The sequence below is a fragment of the Thermobia domestica genome, chromosome 5 (genome assembly GCF_964235325.1).
Source record: "Thermobia domestica chromosome 5, izTheDome1.hap1.1, whole genome shotgun sequence".
NCBI classification, from domain to species: domain Eukaryota; kingdom Metazoa; phylum Arthropoda; class Insecta; order Zygentoma; family Lepismatidae; genus Thermobia; species Thermobia domestica.
Genome location: NC_137458.1, coordinates 245890566 through 245906068, shown reverse-complemented (window position 1 = coordinate 245906068; position 15503 = coordinate 245890566). Strand labels below are relative to the sequence as shown.

Sequence of the window (15503 nt, the reverse complement as noted above, 5' to 3'; positions counted from 1 at the left end):
GAATGAGAAAGTGGGAGGAAACGAGAGTACTCCTAGAAAACTCACGAGTACGATGTTGTCCAGCGATCGAACCAGGCACCACACGCACCAGAGGTAAGCGCTCTACCACTGAGCCACCGTGCCTCCCGATGTGTGCTGACTTTAAAGTGATCAAGAACAAGTACTGGCGTGTTGTAGTTGCTCAGAGATCTAACATTTTGTAACTCTTTTTTACATCAATAACGTTACAACAGCTTGTAAGAGACAGGTCTGTCTTTTGATCAGTATGGGAATAAATTTTAGTCTCGCAACATCTAATTGAAGAAAGAAACACTTGCTATAATAGCAATAAACAAACTACTACATACATCATTGATTAAACTACGGGGACGCGGTGGCTCAGTGGTAGAGCGTTCACCTCCGGTGCTTGGGGTCCCTGGTTCGATCCCAGCTCGCGCCGTGTGGACTTTGTGGTGGACAAACACTGTGTTCGTGGGTTTTCCCGGGATCCCCCGTTTCCTCCCACTTTCTTTATTCCACCATTTCATTCATTTCTCATCATCACCGTCTCCTTTAGCCTAACCGGCATAACCATGGGATGTAAAACTTAAAGATTTCATTTCATTTTTTGATTAAACTACAGAATCCCTACCAGAAGTTTCAAGTATGAAGCACATCTAATGACTATGAAAACCATTAAAGTTATAATGTATTGAAGAAAGTTCAGCTTCAGTGTATTGAAGAAAGAAAGAAAGAAAGAGAATGAAATAAAGGAAGAGAGCAGCACGAGAATTCACGAACGGGTAATTTCATAGTGGAAAGAAAATGTGACAGTTGAAGAAATAGAAATAATACTATAGAATAAAGATCTATTCTAAATTATTAATTAACGGAGTTTTGTTCCGTGTTATTGTATCACAATTATGCTCTGAGGCTGAGAGAGATTGTAATTATGATAATGAACGAAATGGTGAAATAAAGAAAGTGAGAGGAAACGTCATAATCATGAGAAAACCCATGCACACGGTCTTTTAATTAATAGATTCGAAGAAATTGGTTCACATATACGTGATCATTTGTTAAAAGCCATATTGTATATACTGAGAATAAATAACAATATATTATTAAAGCAATATCTGTATAAAAATTATTTACAGTTTCAGCGTCTCACCATTGGCTTCATCAACCACATTATGAAGGTTCATTCCAAGAACAGAACTTGGAAAAAATACATTTAGAATGAGAGAAGGTTATGCCTATAACCAATCATCTTATTTTATTTCACTTTCCCAGGAGTTCTACTTTAATTAACTACAAAATAAACAACTTCCGGGGTCCCACACTTCAAACACTTGTTTATATCTACCGTTTTTGTTTCTATTAAATACTGTTATTTTCATTCCCTGTCCAAACTATATCACCTTACAAATAAACTCATGTTTCCATCCTTTTACGTATGCCACTTCATCTCTATCCTTCTCTTTCTTTTCCAATCGTACTAACGATTTATTTCATAGATCGTTCACTAGTCCAATTCGTAAATTTTCTTTTTTTCTTTCTTTATTAATTTTGCCTCCTTCAACTTCCTTATAACGCTTTTAATTATATTCCTTCCCAATTTATTTCATGTCTTGTTTCTATTACATGTTTGTACTCTTCATTGGTCTCTTTTTATTCTCATAGGTCTTTTTATTGATTTACTCTTTCTTTTAAATTCTACTTCATCTTTTTTTATGTACTTCATATTGCATCCCTTGATATTACACGCTACTCCTTCTTCGTTGTCTTTCTTTTTCTTTTCTACCTTTGCGAAATCTAGTAGTCTCTTACCCTTTCTGTACATTTTTATTACTTTTTTCCTCAGTTGATTTTTAAGTATTTCTGTCTTAGCTCAATGCTTTCAATCCCATGCTGTATTTTACTTTCTTTTTATTCTTTTTCTATTACCACTTTCTTTCCATTTCTCCCCCACCATGTAGCGGACCATCATCATCAGGGAGGGGGTGGAGCTGAGAGGGCGGTTTCACTTTTTTATGCATGCATAAGACTTCATCCATATGTTCTTGCATGTCCTGCTCCGATCCCGCCAATAGAATCCCACTCCGTCATAAGCCCTAGATGAACTATGTATCTCTGTATATGCAATCAATCAATTTAAGTATTCTCTTTTTGATTTGATTGATTATTTTTCAGCGAATCAAAATCTATCGCTTATTACGAACCAAAGAAGCCTCCCTCCTTCCTCCTGTAAGTTGTAATATACTTCCCTCCTTACCAGTTCTTAATAGTGTGAATCCACCTTAATATCAAATATCACATTTTTTAATGATAGGCCTCACTGAGAAGAAAATTGAAGCACAAGAAGAATTCACGGAAAGAGTGAGTTTATACATCATAAATTGTTAAGATAGAAGAAAAATTGCTAAATAATTCAGATAGCTAGAAAGTTCCCAAGAAAACCCTATTACGTTACCCAAAACACTGGGTTTGAGTGGAAAATCACGAGAAATACTCCGAAGAAAGCAAGATGTTTACTAGTCCTATCTCAAAATTAGTTACGAAGTTCTGAAAGGTTCAGTAGGAAGACGTGATGTACATACGAAGATGTGAGTCGCCTAGTAGCTGAACCCGAGGTTCAACTCTTGGTACAAGTAGATAGAGGGAAGATCAGCGGAGAACACATTCATGTTTCCAAGATAGAAACGTCGTGCTGGTTACAAGATCTTTTGATTCTAAATCGTGCAGAAGGACGACAGAACTTGTGTGGATACCCGATTTAATTCCTTTTGGTAAGACTACGCGCAAGTAAGTACGAATTAATGTCTGTTTTACCGGACATTCCTGAGAACTTTTCTGTAGTCTACTGCTAATTCAGTGACTAGAAATGGTAAATATTTCTTCAGAATTTAAACATTTGTTTTATTCCTCTGTCATTTTAAGTTCTTCATATTTTTTAGTTTAGTATTGAATTAATACTGTTGTACATAGCTGTGGATAACTAAACAATTTGTTCCTCGCTGGGTCCATTTTAAGATACCTCCAGATATAATATTACGTTTATTCAACTGGGGAAGAAGGGGATTTAAATCACATAACAACGATAACATAAACACGTAGTAACGCCAAATATTAGGAGATCCAAATTGTAACTTGCTTTTATTATTATTTATTTTCCGATGTCGTAAACCGTATTTTAAATTACAACAAATAGACTGCTGCTTTGATATAAAACAAGCATTTTTAAATTTTTCATTTCGACTTACACTAAAAGCACTTCTTGTATATGTTCTCGTGAATGGAACTACTTTACTTAAGTATCCTTAATTAAGTGTTGTTAATATGAAAGTTACTAAGATAAACCTTTTCTTTAAAAATTCTTAATATTGAAGAAAAGTAAATGAGTACATAATGTCTTCCATAGTTTCGTGGAATTCTGACTATTGCTAAGATTGTCGACCAATGTCTTGTTTCTGTTATGAGTTTTATTTATTATGTATGTATAATTGTTTGTGCAGGTTTAAGATTATATACAAATGTGTTAGTATGTAAGTGCTGATGTTTTCCTGTGCTTATGGAAAAAGAAGATGTAGAGTAGTCACGAAGATGGTTATTGTTATCTTCGATTCCTGTTCTTCCCCCTTCCTTGAGGAGGCCGAGTATTTAAACGAAGTTATAAGTACTAATAAATTTCAAACTTTTATGTAAGCAAAAGTACTTTAAATAAGGGAAATGTAAATAATGGAATGTAAGTGTACAGAGACATTTAAAGTAAATGGTTCTCTATGCTTACAATTAGGATGAAATGATTATTTTTAGCCGACTGAAAAGTGCATTTACATTTTTAATTATTTAGAAGAAGTGTGTAAATATTTTCTCCAGTAATAAAAGCAAGTCTATTATTATTATTATTATTTTTATAATTAGAACTTTTCTGTTAAATTTGACACTAATTTAGTTAAGATAGGAGCGATTACTAAGTGTTATGTGGTTCTACAAATAAAATTCGTTGAGTGAAGTTTCGAATAATATACAATTTGTTTCCTGCCAAAGGAAGCAGAACCGAGCATAAATATGAAAGTTCTTAATATCCCATAAATAGTTAATAAAATCCGTTACGCAAGAATAAGTTGATTTAGCTTATTTTCTTTCCAATAAATTTTGGCGTAGCTAGTTTTTATTTTTCTTCCTTCCTTTTCTAGAGTACGTAACTTCTACTTTCAGTCATACTACCCGGATTCGAATTCACAGCTCTTAGAGTATCGAAGTACAAATCCTGGAATGTTCAAAGGAGTGGTGGAACCAAATAGAGGAGTATGTTTAACCGATGAGTACTAACATGGGTGAAAATTCACCCGTGTTAATATCTATAGAATCTTTATTATTGTTCCTATAGGGGTATGGTATGCAATTTTGTATTAAAGTATTTATTTAGAAGTTAAAAAAAAATTCAAAAAATTGACATTAGACCGCATCAAAAAATCTTATTTTGCCAAGAAAACATGTAATACAAAATTTACTTTTATGATCTCTCACATCTCACATACAATTTTTATATATTATTGCACACTTGTTATGTTAAAAACTTTTATATATAAATAGTAAATTTATTATGTTATCAATAGTATTGTGTGCAATTTTGGATTAAACTATTTATTTAGAATTTTTATTTTTTTTTTAAAAAAAAAATTGACATTGTAACACATCAAAAGAAAAAAAATCTTATTTTGTAAAGAAAACATTTAATGCAAAATTTACTTTTTACTATAAAAAATATGTCATAAGAACTATATTATCTTGCAAATTCGTCACATATTGAAAATCTTAGCATTTTTCAAAATTAAGCACCAAAAAAATTATGTGGGTGAAAATTCTCCCGTGTTAGTATCTATAGGATATTAAACATGTTAGTACACTACGATTAAGAAAGAAGTATGAGGTATGTATCCGGTTGATAACCCTTACGGCTTATTGTGCTTGAGCTCCGTGGTTGTGACAGAAGATTCGAGTGCGATTCTGGCTTTGCAGGTTGACTGTGGCCACTGCATATCGGGGTTACCTTATGAAGCCCATGGTATGGCACATGGACTATCAGGAAACTGCGATAGGAATGGCGTCTTTTATTATTATCTTTTTTTTCTATTCGTAACCGTCTATGAAATAATACATAATCTACAAAATTTACAAGTGAGTGAGAAGTAGAAAAACACCCAATAATCTTGCATTCTACTCCAATTTTTAAGTTCTATTCTAGTGGAATTCCAAGTACACTGTATTGCATGTTGTGTTTGGAATGCTACGTATGTTTATAAAGACATATATACCGGTGCATTATGTTCCTTAGCGTCTCTGATATAGTCCCTGATTCTTACATAAATTTTGTTTAGTAATATCATAGAGGTCATACCAAAATTAGAATCTTCACATTCACACATATCTTTATAAACTCCACTTAACGTGGTGAGATATACGAGTTTTTCTTTCTTTCTTTCTTTCTTTTTTTAACAAAGAACTTTCATACATAAAAACGTTTATCAATTTGCATGTGTAAAGAAAATGAAAAATTAGGTCCCTAAAATAGTGGGTCAGAAATGTTGAAGTTTATATTACAAGAAGTGATGTGATTGCAATGGAAGTTTTTTCAATATCGTTAAAAATGACAGAAATTATCCGTCAAAACTTTACTGTTATTTATAAAATATAGACTTTTACTGCGTAAGTTTCTGAATCATTATTGAATTGTTGGTCCATTGATAACTTTAAGCTGGATTAGTTACAATTAATTTGCTGTTACAAAATCTATGTTTTGAATAATAATAATAATAATAATAATAATAATAATAATAATAATAATAATAATAATAATAATAATACTAATACTAATACTAATACTAATACTAATAATAATAATAATAATAATAATAATAATAATAATAATAATAATAATAATAATAATAATACTTACCGAAGCTGTTATTGTAAGCGTTACGTTTTCACCAATATATCCTTTAGCCTTTAGAACGGCAACGTATTGTGGAGTCTCTTTTTGTCCACAACTTTTGTCACAACTACCACCAACACATTCAGTAGCTACTTCAAATTTATCGTTGTCTACTTGGAAATGTATCTGTCCATTTTGAGACACATCACTATCTGTCGCTTGGATCATAATAAAAGAGCCTGTACAAGTGCCTGATATTACAATACCTGGAGGGAAAGGCATCGGTATATCTACTTCGTATGAACTTCGTGAAAATACAGGTGGATAGCTATTTGTATTGTCTTGCAGGTATATAATCATTGTCTGTAAAGAAAAAGAAGGAAAATAAAAAAAGAATTAATACTTATTATTCTCATCATCACTGGTATAGAACATAAACACTCAATGATACGGGAACCACAAAAACCTTTCTTGCTTTCATTTTTAAACTACAAAAAAATAATCTCTAAAGATATAGTTATTACTGAAATATTTCTTAAAGAAACATAAACAAAATTGTATGTGAATCAATAAAACTTGTTCAAAGCGACTTGCACCAGTAACCAACTCCTTTTGAGTTCTTCAGAAAGAAATGGATTAGTCTACCTTCTAGAGTAAATATTAAAATATTTATTCCTCAAATAAAAGAAAATAGTTGTAAAAATAGTTAGAACCAGTGGAGTATTTAGGATTTTGTTTCGGGGGGGGGGCTATGCACAACACGTGAATAAGCACTTATATTTTTCCTTTTGGGTACCGACAAATTTTAAAGAAGTTATAGCATATAACACATTTATTTCGAGGGAGGATTGAGCCCGATAAATTTCCCCCTTAATACGCCACTGGTTAGAACGAAACCTACACGCGAATAGAACGTTTTTATTGAAATTTTAAGAGAAAAATAAATTATGCTACGTTATTGATATTAATGAAATACGGACTTTTGAAATATAAATAAAATTGTTTAAACTACTTTAAGAGAATCATTGTTTTTCGGTTTTCACTCTTAAAGTAAACAGCTTTTAGTCTTGGGTGTAGAAGAAAAATTAGAAACATCAGACTGCGGAATCTAATTAAAAAAATGTAAAGAAAAGCGTTAAAACTGATTGTAATAATTATCATTTCATCTCTCTTCTGTCAACATCCTACAAAATCCTCTCGAATATTCTATTAGTAAGTTTGACCCCATACGCAGATGAAATTATTGGAGATTATCAGCGCGGATTTTGGCAAAAATCTATCAACTATCGACAAGATATTTAATACACGATCGAAAAAAAATACTCGATAAAAATGGGAATACTATATCTCGGTACATAATTTATTTATTGAGTTTAGAAAGGCCTACGATCAGTAGCGTCATTTCAGATTTGGCTTGGGGGGACAAGACCCCTTGATATAAGTAAAATTTCGCGTTTTTCACTGACTTACTACTATTCTATTGATGAAATCTATATAAATCGCAAACTCAGGGGGAGGTCAAATGCCCCTCCCTGCCCCCCTAAATGACGCCACTGCCTACGACTAGGTTAAGAGGGAAACATAGTACAATATTCTTACAGATATTGGAATACTGAAAAAAAACTAGTTAGATTAATTAAGATGTATTTAAATGAATCCCAAAGTAAAATCAGAATAGAAAATTTTTTGTCCACGAGCCTTCACGTCGAGAATAGCATGAAAGAAGGAGATGCGTTGTCGCCATTATTATTCAACTTTGTCCTGGAGTACGCTGTAAGAAAAATCAAAGATAACAACCAGGGCCTAGAATTGAATGGTATTCACCAGGTTATGGCGTATACTGATGACTAAATTTAATAGGAGATGATAGGAGAACAATTGAAAGAAATGCAGAGATCTTATTAAACGCCTACAGGGACATGTGCAGAGAAAACTATTTAGTTTCTTCCACGTTTTTTAAACTTCAGCTTTCTCTTTTAACTCCCAATATTTTCTTCTATTCTTCTAATCATCGATCAGTTGAATTCTTCGTCTTCCTATTCCTCGCTTTCCTTCCATCTTTCCTTCTACGACGGTATTCTTCGCAAGATGTGTCCAATCCAATTGGCCTAAGGCTGGCTAAAAGTGTCCTTTTGTCTCCTATCATTTCTAAAACATATTCGTTTGTTACACTCTCTGTCCATTTTATCTTCTCCATTTTCCTCCACCACCACATTTCGAAACTCTTTAAATATTTCCCCTTTTTAACCAAAATTATCATGGAAAATATTTTTCGAATTTGAGGTTGGGTGTGTGGATTAATTCACACTTTTATTATTTTTTTTAATTTTTATTTTTTATATTTTAACCCCAAGTTGAGGGAATATTTACGATGGCATAAAGAAAATATACATCCAGTTTTGTTATAATCGATTTCTTTCGTGATTTATATTGGGAAACTGTCTTTCATCTATACTTGTAAACTTGCAACATGGGGTTGATTTTACCTCCTTTCACTCCTTTATACTTGATGGATTTCAAGCCCAAACAATATTGTTAATTCTGCTTCCTACCGTCTCCCTTGGGTACTGGCTTCCAGAGTATTCCCTAAAGAAACACTTGATAACAATTCAGGTCAGAGCTCGTGTCCTGTCTAAGCGCAAATTGACAGTAATAAGATAAGACAAGCGATTTGACATGAGTAGCCTCAGTGGTTCGGAAACTTAGGTTTAATCATACTTACTTTTGTGCACATACTTGCATATATACGATTGTCAAGCTGACGATCCATAAGTATTAGCACACACACAAATAAAAAGAGAATATTACCTTGGATGAATTCCTATTTATTGAATAGATATGTATATGTACAAAGTAAACGAAAATATATTAACAACACAAAATTTTCACTTAATATAGCATGAATGCTTGAGCGAGTGAAATTGCGCACACACTTGGGAAATATAAAACACTTAATATCACGAATATATATATATATATATATATATATATATATATATATATATATATATATATATATATATATGGTAAATGACGACACTGAAAATATAGCCCTTTCGTTATATTTGTGATCACTTTCACTAAATCACTATTCACATTGAAGTTGAGCTTTCACTGCGAAATAGGGACAATGAGTGTAGGGGTTGGAGGGAACACTAGCTTCCGACGAGGCTCCGCAACTTCAAAGATGATGCATTTATAAAGTATTTATGCAAGAAACACTTTGTCTACTTTTCAATTGATGCTGAAACTATAATTCCATCAAATATTTAATACTTTTCCCTAGCCGTCCCATGTTAACACCCAAGTAAGTTTGTCTGCAGGAGAGTTGCGTTCCTCCTTCACTCGGTACTAGACGCCAACTCCTCGCTTCTGCCAACACTTGGGAAAATTCCGATTATCGTGTTTCTGGTTGGTAGTGTATTTTAAAATTTAATAAGAGAAACACAAAAGTTTGTATATCTCTACATACTACAAATATAGTGGTGGTAGATTTAATAGCTCTGACAACACGTGTTTTAGTTTTGTGGGAGCGAAAACCTGGAGATTGCAATTAAACAAGTGTTGCAGACCAACTTTGAGGATTCTACCTCATAGTTCGATACAAAGCAGTTTAGTAAAAAAGAATGCACATTGGCAATAGTGTGACTTAACCATTCTCTCTGCGACTCATGCAGGCTGCGAGCACTGTTCTCACGATGGTTGAGATAACGAAACGTTAATGCGTGGGAATGCAACGTTCAACGCGCACTTGTTTACACTGTAACAACTTCGTGTTTAAAAAGATTTCCAAATATTAATAATTATTGTTATGAAGAATATATACAAAACAGTCTCAATAGCGAAAACCATGAGTTGGTAACTTCACTCAGGGAAAGAAAAAAAGTTGCTGTTTCAAAGCGCTCTGATAATGAGATAAGAGTTCGGTTCAGAAACAACGATTTCTTTGTATTATCATCAGAGACGATAAGTCTGAGGAACACCTGCGGGTGAAGAAAGAACAGAGTTTCTCACCAGCTCGGAAGCGTTCAGAGCCAAGCAAGAAAAATAACTTATCCTTTGCCGTGAATAAAATAATAATTTTGCATGATGATTATTTGTTAAGAAAATACACAGTCTGTCCAAAAGTGGAACCTTGTGGCCATGCTGATGGCCACAATTCTGTAATTGAAAGGAAGGCAATGTCAAATTTCATCAAAATCGGTCAATTATACGAGAGTTATAGTCGAACAGAGGAACGGACAGACACAAATGCCAATCTATTCGAATACTAGAAGCTTCAGAAACGCTCGCTTCAATTATTTTTTAAAACTCCAAGACTGCAGTACTTTAAGACATAAATTCTCGCTTCACTAACACTAAATACGGAAAGTGCTATGAATGTACACATCACAATATATATAATGAATACATAAATGTTATAAATAAATATATAACATATTTATACATGATAAATTCAGACGAAATTTTGCGATTATTCGATTACCGAACTTCATAAAATACAACCTTCTCTGAAATTTGAAACCAAAGATAGAATCTGGACAGGATTGGTTTGCTTTACAACTTCCCTTATCTTAAATGCGGGGATTATTGAAATTAAGTTTATAACGAACGCGTTTTAATGTCTAAAAACTCAATTTCAAAATATGGATAAAATTAAATCTCTAATACATAAATAAAAATTAATATTCTTTTAAACTTAAAAACTAAATGTTATTGCAACCTTGAGTCTATAAACAGCACTAATAGAAGAAGGTTAGTACTATTTATTAGGGTGGGCCGAAAAAATCGAAAGTTGATGAATCGATTTCCGATAGTGCGGTAAACTTCCTCATGACCTCAAAACAACGTCTGCGAGATTTCAACGAATATCTTAATATCTTGAGGTTCCTCAGAGCTGCCAAAAATTTGAAAATTATTCAACACACGTTTTTTAAATTTTTTTTATTTCATAAAAGTTTTACATTAAACAACTTCCGATAGCAATTAAAACTCACTTTTAATAGTCTTTAGCAACAGTAAAAAAATTCAGCTATATCAATGAATATCTTTAGGTTCCTCAGAACTGTCAAAAAATGATAAAATTTCACCAAAATCCTACTTATTTGAAAATCTTTATAATATTTTAATTATGCCAGTAAAACAAATTCTGATTTTTTAGATAAATTGCCAATTGTTGAGTTGGCAACACTGTACGTAGTAAAGAGTAAACTAGTTGGAACTGGTAATTGTTAGCGAGCGGTTGAGAAGAGTGTTGTACGTACAAATCAGAAACAATCAATACGTGGCGTTCAATGTGAGGTTAAAAGTTTTGTTTTTATTTTAGTGCAGTTAGATATTAATTATTAAATCAACATTGAAATAAAACGTGTTGGTCTGTTCCATTTTCTTTGAACGCAAGCCAAGGAATTGAGGTAAAAAGTTTTGTTATTTTAGTACAGTAAGAAATTAGAGTTAACGTCGGAATGGCCTCCTGCAAGCTAGTAGACAAAAACGAGTCCGTGATCTCTAGGCCAAAGTCAAGCAAAGTATTGCGGAGCGAAATGGAGTGTCCGATAATCGGACCGCCAAAGGACTTGAATCCTTGCCAACTTCCAACTATCCTCGATGTACTGCGATGTTGCTTAGAAGAGAGGTTCAACATTATAAATGCTGCAGGCAATAAGAAGGACCCAACTTTTTCTGCTATTGCCGAAACAGTTGCAGTAAAAGTTGAGGAATTGTACCAAAAGTATTCCATCCAATTTGTTAGTCACGACAGAGTTATCAAGATGATTAAAGGCTTCCATTGAAATATCAGGTACTACAGAAGAACTACAAACGTGATAATGAGAAACCGCAATATGCCGCTAAACTGGATGAATTCATCAGGGAAGCTGGGGGAAAACTTTTTGACTAGCTGCTTGCAAGTGCAAGGATTTCAAAACCTGCACTTGTGAAAAAATGAAAAAGGTTTCTCCACTGGAGCAACCCTCGTTTTGGACCAGAGGACTGCGAGGAAAGGGAAGATTGGCTCCGTGGACAGGAATGAAACTAAAAGGATTCAGCGTAGAGTAGACAGAAGGAAATGTGATTCCATAAGGAAAGAGAGGACTCTCCGAATGGAGGCTACCGATCAGCCGAACTTCGAATGCGAAACTATGCACATGCAGGAAGACGATTCAGATTCAAATTCAGAGGAGATGCAGGCAATGGATCTGTCTGAAGCACTAACAGTAAGCGAGCAAACTGACGACCAGCCCTGCTCGTCTGACAGGACCGCTACAATCGCCCGCACGAACAGTCTCACAATACAAAACATATCGTCATCGACATCACAAATGCGCTTCCATCTGGCGAAAACAGCTTTGGCTAGTGACAGATTCGGCGTTTCGGACCGTGCCACGGCAGTTATTGCCACAAGTGCTCTGCAAGATCTAAAGCTCGTGAAACCAGGTGAAACAGTAGGCTACTTGTAATCGATAAGAATAAGATTAGAAGAGAGAAGATGAAAGTGAGAGGTTCGCTTCAAGCTGGAAACGACACCAAGGTGATAGGTCTTTACTTTGACGGAAGGAAAGACAAAACTATATACATTGAGAAAGAAAAGTCTAAGTCATACCGGAGGAGCAAGATTGAAGAGCACATTTTCTTATCGAGGAGCCAGGATCGAAGTATGTCGACCACGTTACACCCTCATCTGGCTCAGGTGATAGCATTTTCAGAAGCATAACTGCTTACATGGCGGATATTGGGGACGATCTGGAACACCTTATCGCTGTAAGTTGTGATGGTACGGCTATCAACACAGGTTTGAAAGGTGGGACTATTCGCCGCCTGGAAGAGAAGCTTAACAGACCCCTTCAGTGACTGATATGCCTTCTGCACCTAAACGAGCTTCCGTTGAGGCATTTGTTTGAGCACTTGGATGGTGCAACCAGAGGTCCACGATCCTATGGGGGTGAGATTGGTCAGCAACTGGAGGGATGTCAGAGCCTGGGAGTAACGACCTTCGAAACCATAGATTGTGAGCTACCTAACGTCAATGCGAATGACCTTAGCTCTGACCAAAAGTACCTGCTAGAAATTTCTCAAGCAGTGAAATCCGGAGTTTGCAGTGACGATTTGTCCAGGCGTTTTCCAGGGCACCTGTCACACTCCCGATGGCTTACGACAGCAACAGAGAATCCATCACCTCAGTTGAAGACACTGGCAGAGTTCGTCATGAAGTGCTACGTACCCGGATGGTTCACAATCAAGTGCATCATTCAATCCAAGACGGAGCCCGTAATCTCTGGAACATAATTCAGACCAGTAGATATTTGCCAATGAACCTGAAGAACGTAGTGGATAAGGTCATCTCCCGAAACGCGTTCTTTGCTCATCCGGAAAACATTATCCTCTCCATGGTGACCGACAATAGGGCGCACATTCGAGAGTTGGGTCTCAGAAGAATTCTGAAAGCAAGGGAACAAGAGGAGAGTGTTATCAGAATGTTTGAAGTTCCTAAAATCAATTTCGATGGAACAGATTATGTGGATATTATTGACTGGATGAACTGCAAATTTACCTCGCCTCCAGTCATGCAGAATGTGGAGACAGACTTTATCAAGTCATTGATCCAAAATAAGGAAACAGTTGTGGACTGAGAATTTTCAGCCTTTCTGTGCCACACCCAGGCCGTTGAGCGTTGTGTGAAGGTGGTCACAGAAGCTTCCCATATGGTATGTGGTTCCCAGAGAAGGGACGGATTCATTCGTGCAAAACTGGCTAGTCAGGCGGCAATTCCGAAGTTTGATCACAAATCTGACTACAGTGCAAACTAAAAACTAATGAACAATGAACTTAAGAACTGAATTGTCAAATAAGTGGGTTTTGGTGATTTTTTTTGTTTTTGGGCAGTTCTGAGGAACCTAAAGATATTCATTGACGTAGCTGAATTTTTTTACTGTTGCTAAAGACTATTAAAAGTGAATTCATTATGCTGTCGGAAGCTGTTTAATGTAAAACTTTTAAGAAATAAAATTAGTACCAAAAACAGTATTTTGAAAATTTGTCTAAAAAATTTTTTTTTGGTAAAATTTTGTTATCTTTTGGCAGTTCTGAGGCAACTAAAGATATTCATTGACGTAGCTGAAATTTTTTACTGTTGCTAAAGACTATTAAAAGTGAATTTTAATTGCTGTCGGAAGTTGTTTAATGTAAAACTTTTATGAAATACTTTTTTTTTAAAAAAACGTGTTTTGATTAATTTTCAAATTTTTGGCAGCTCTGAGAAACCTCAAGATATTAACCGATTTCGTTGAAATCTCGCATACGTTGTTTTGAGGTCATGAGGCAAGTTTACCGCACTATCGGAAGTCGATTCATCAACTTTTGATTTTTTCGGCCCACCCTACTATTTATTGTCTCAAGATTGTAACTGTATAGTACATGTGGACCAAATTGGAAAGTTTGGAGTTCAAGAAAAGCTTTAGAGTGGTCCCGTCAAAGTTGAGATATTTAAGAGTGGAACTTTTGTTACTAATAATAGCAAGGTATTTGTGTATATATAATTTTTATTTCTAGAAGAAAGGTTTTTGTTTGATATTTCTACATCATAACGATTGATGTCATACATGATATGAATTTAGGGTCGCCATATTTCAAAAATGAAAATCCAGGGCTCTACTAAATTACGAGGATCTTTGAAATGCTTAAAATAAAAGGAAGTGTTATATACTAATTTATTAAATCATTTCAGAAGCAAGATGCAAATTGAAACAGAGTACTAAAGATAACAATAAAATTGAGCTGTAAAATCTTTTGTCTCTGGTCTAATGAAACAAATGCTTCGTTCAATGTCAAAATAGTTAAATCGTAAACTTAATTAAATCCATCAATGAAGAAGACAAATTCTTCGCAAGATGTGTTTAATCCAATTGGCCTAAGTCTGGCTAAAAACGTCCTTTTTAGCTCTTTAAATATTTCCCCTTTTAAGTATTAACTTTTTTTCAACTTTTGAATTGCGATACTCAGAAGTTGAAGAGAATAATTATATACCTAAACCTTAAAAAAATTAACATTTCCTTCCTTTCTTCTTCGCTGAAATCCGGGACATTAAATGTTTTCGGGACGCCGGGATGCAGCTCCCGATTCCGTGACAGTCCAGGATTTTCCGGGACGAATGGCAACCCTATGTGAGTTACAGTTTGCAGTCAATGTTTTAAGACGATATCACTGAGAAAGATGGGAGTATTCATTGAAAATTTTGACTTATTAAATAATATACATATATTAAAGGTTCTCCAAGTTAATATTACAGATTGTGCCCACGGTTATGCCGGATAGGTAAAGGAGACGGTGGTGATGAGAAATAAATGAAATAGTGGAATGAAGAAAGTGAGAGGAAACGGGAGAACCCCGAGGAAGCCCACGCACACGGTGTTTGTCCACCACAAAGTTCACTTGGCGTGAGCTGGGATCAAACCAGGAACCCCATGCATTAATAATAATAATAATAATAATAATAATAATAATAATAATAATAATAATAATAATAATAATAATAATAATAATAATAATAATAGTAGTATAAATGAATAAGGAGAAAACATAATTTCGAAGG

The 15503-nt window shown here is 34.5% G+C and overlaps 1 protein-coding gene across 2 annotated transcripts in view; it reads right to left on the bottom strand.

Moving 5' to 3' along the window:
• The window catches only part of LOC145686513 (protein dachsous-like), a 147329-nt gene that overhangs the window by 78177 nt on the left and 53649 nt on the right, over positions 1–15503 (bottom strand). For both annotated transcript variants that reach the window (XM_081759896.1, XM_081759897.1), the window contains exon 5: positions 5942–6280. In XM_081759896.1, the coding sequence (XP_081616022.1) occupies positions 5942–6280 (339 nt within the window). The remainder of the gene's footprint in view (positions 1–5941; positions 6281–15503) is intronic.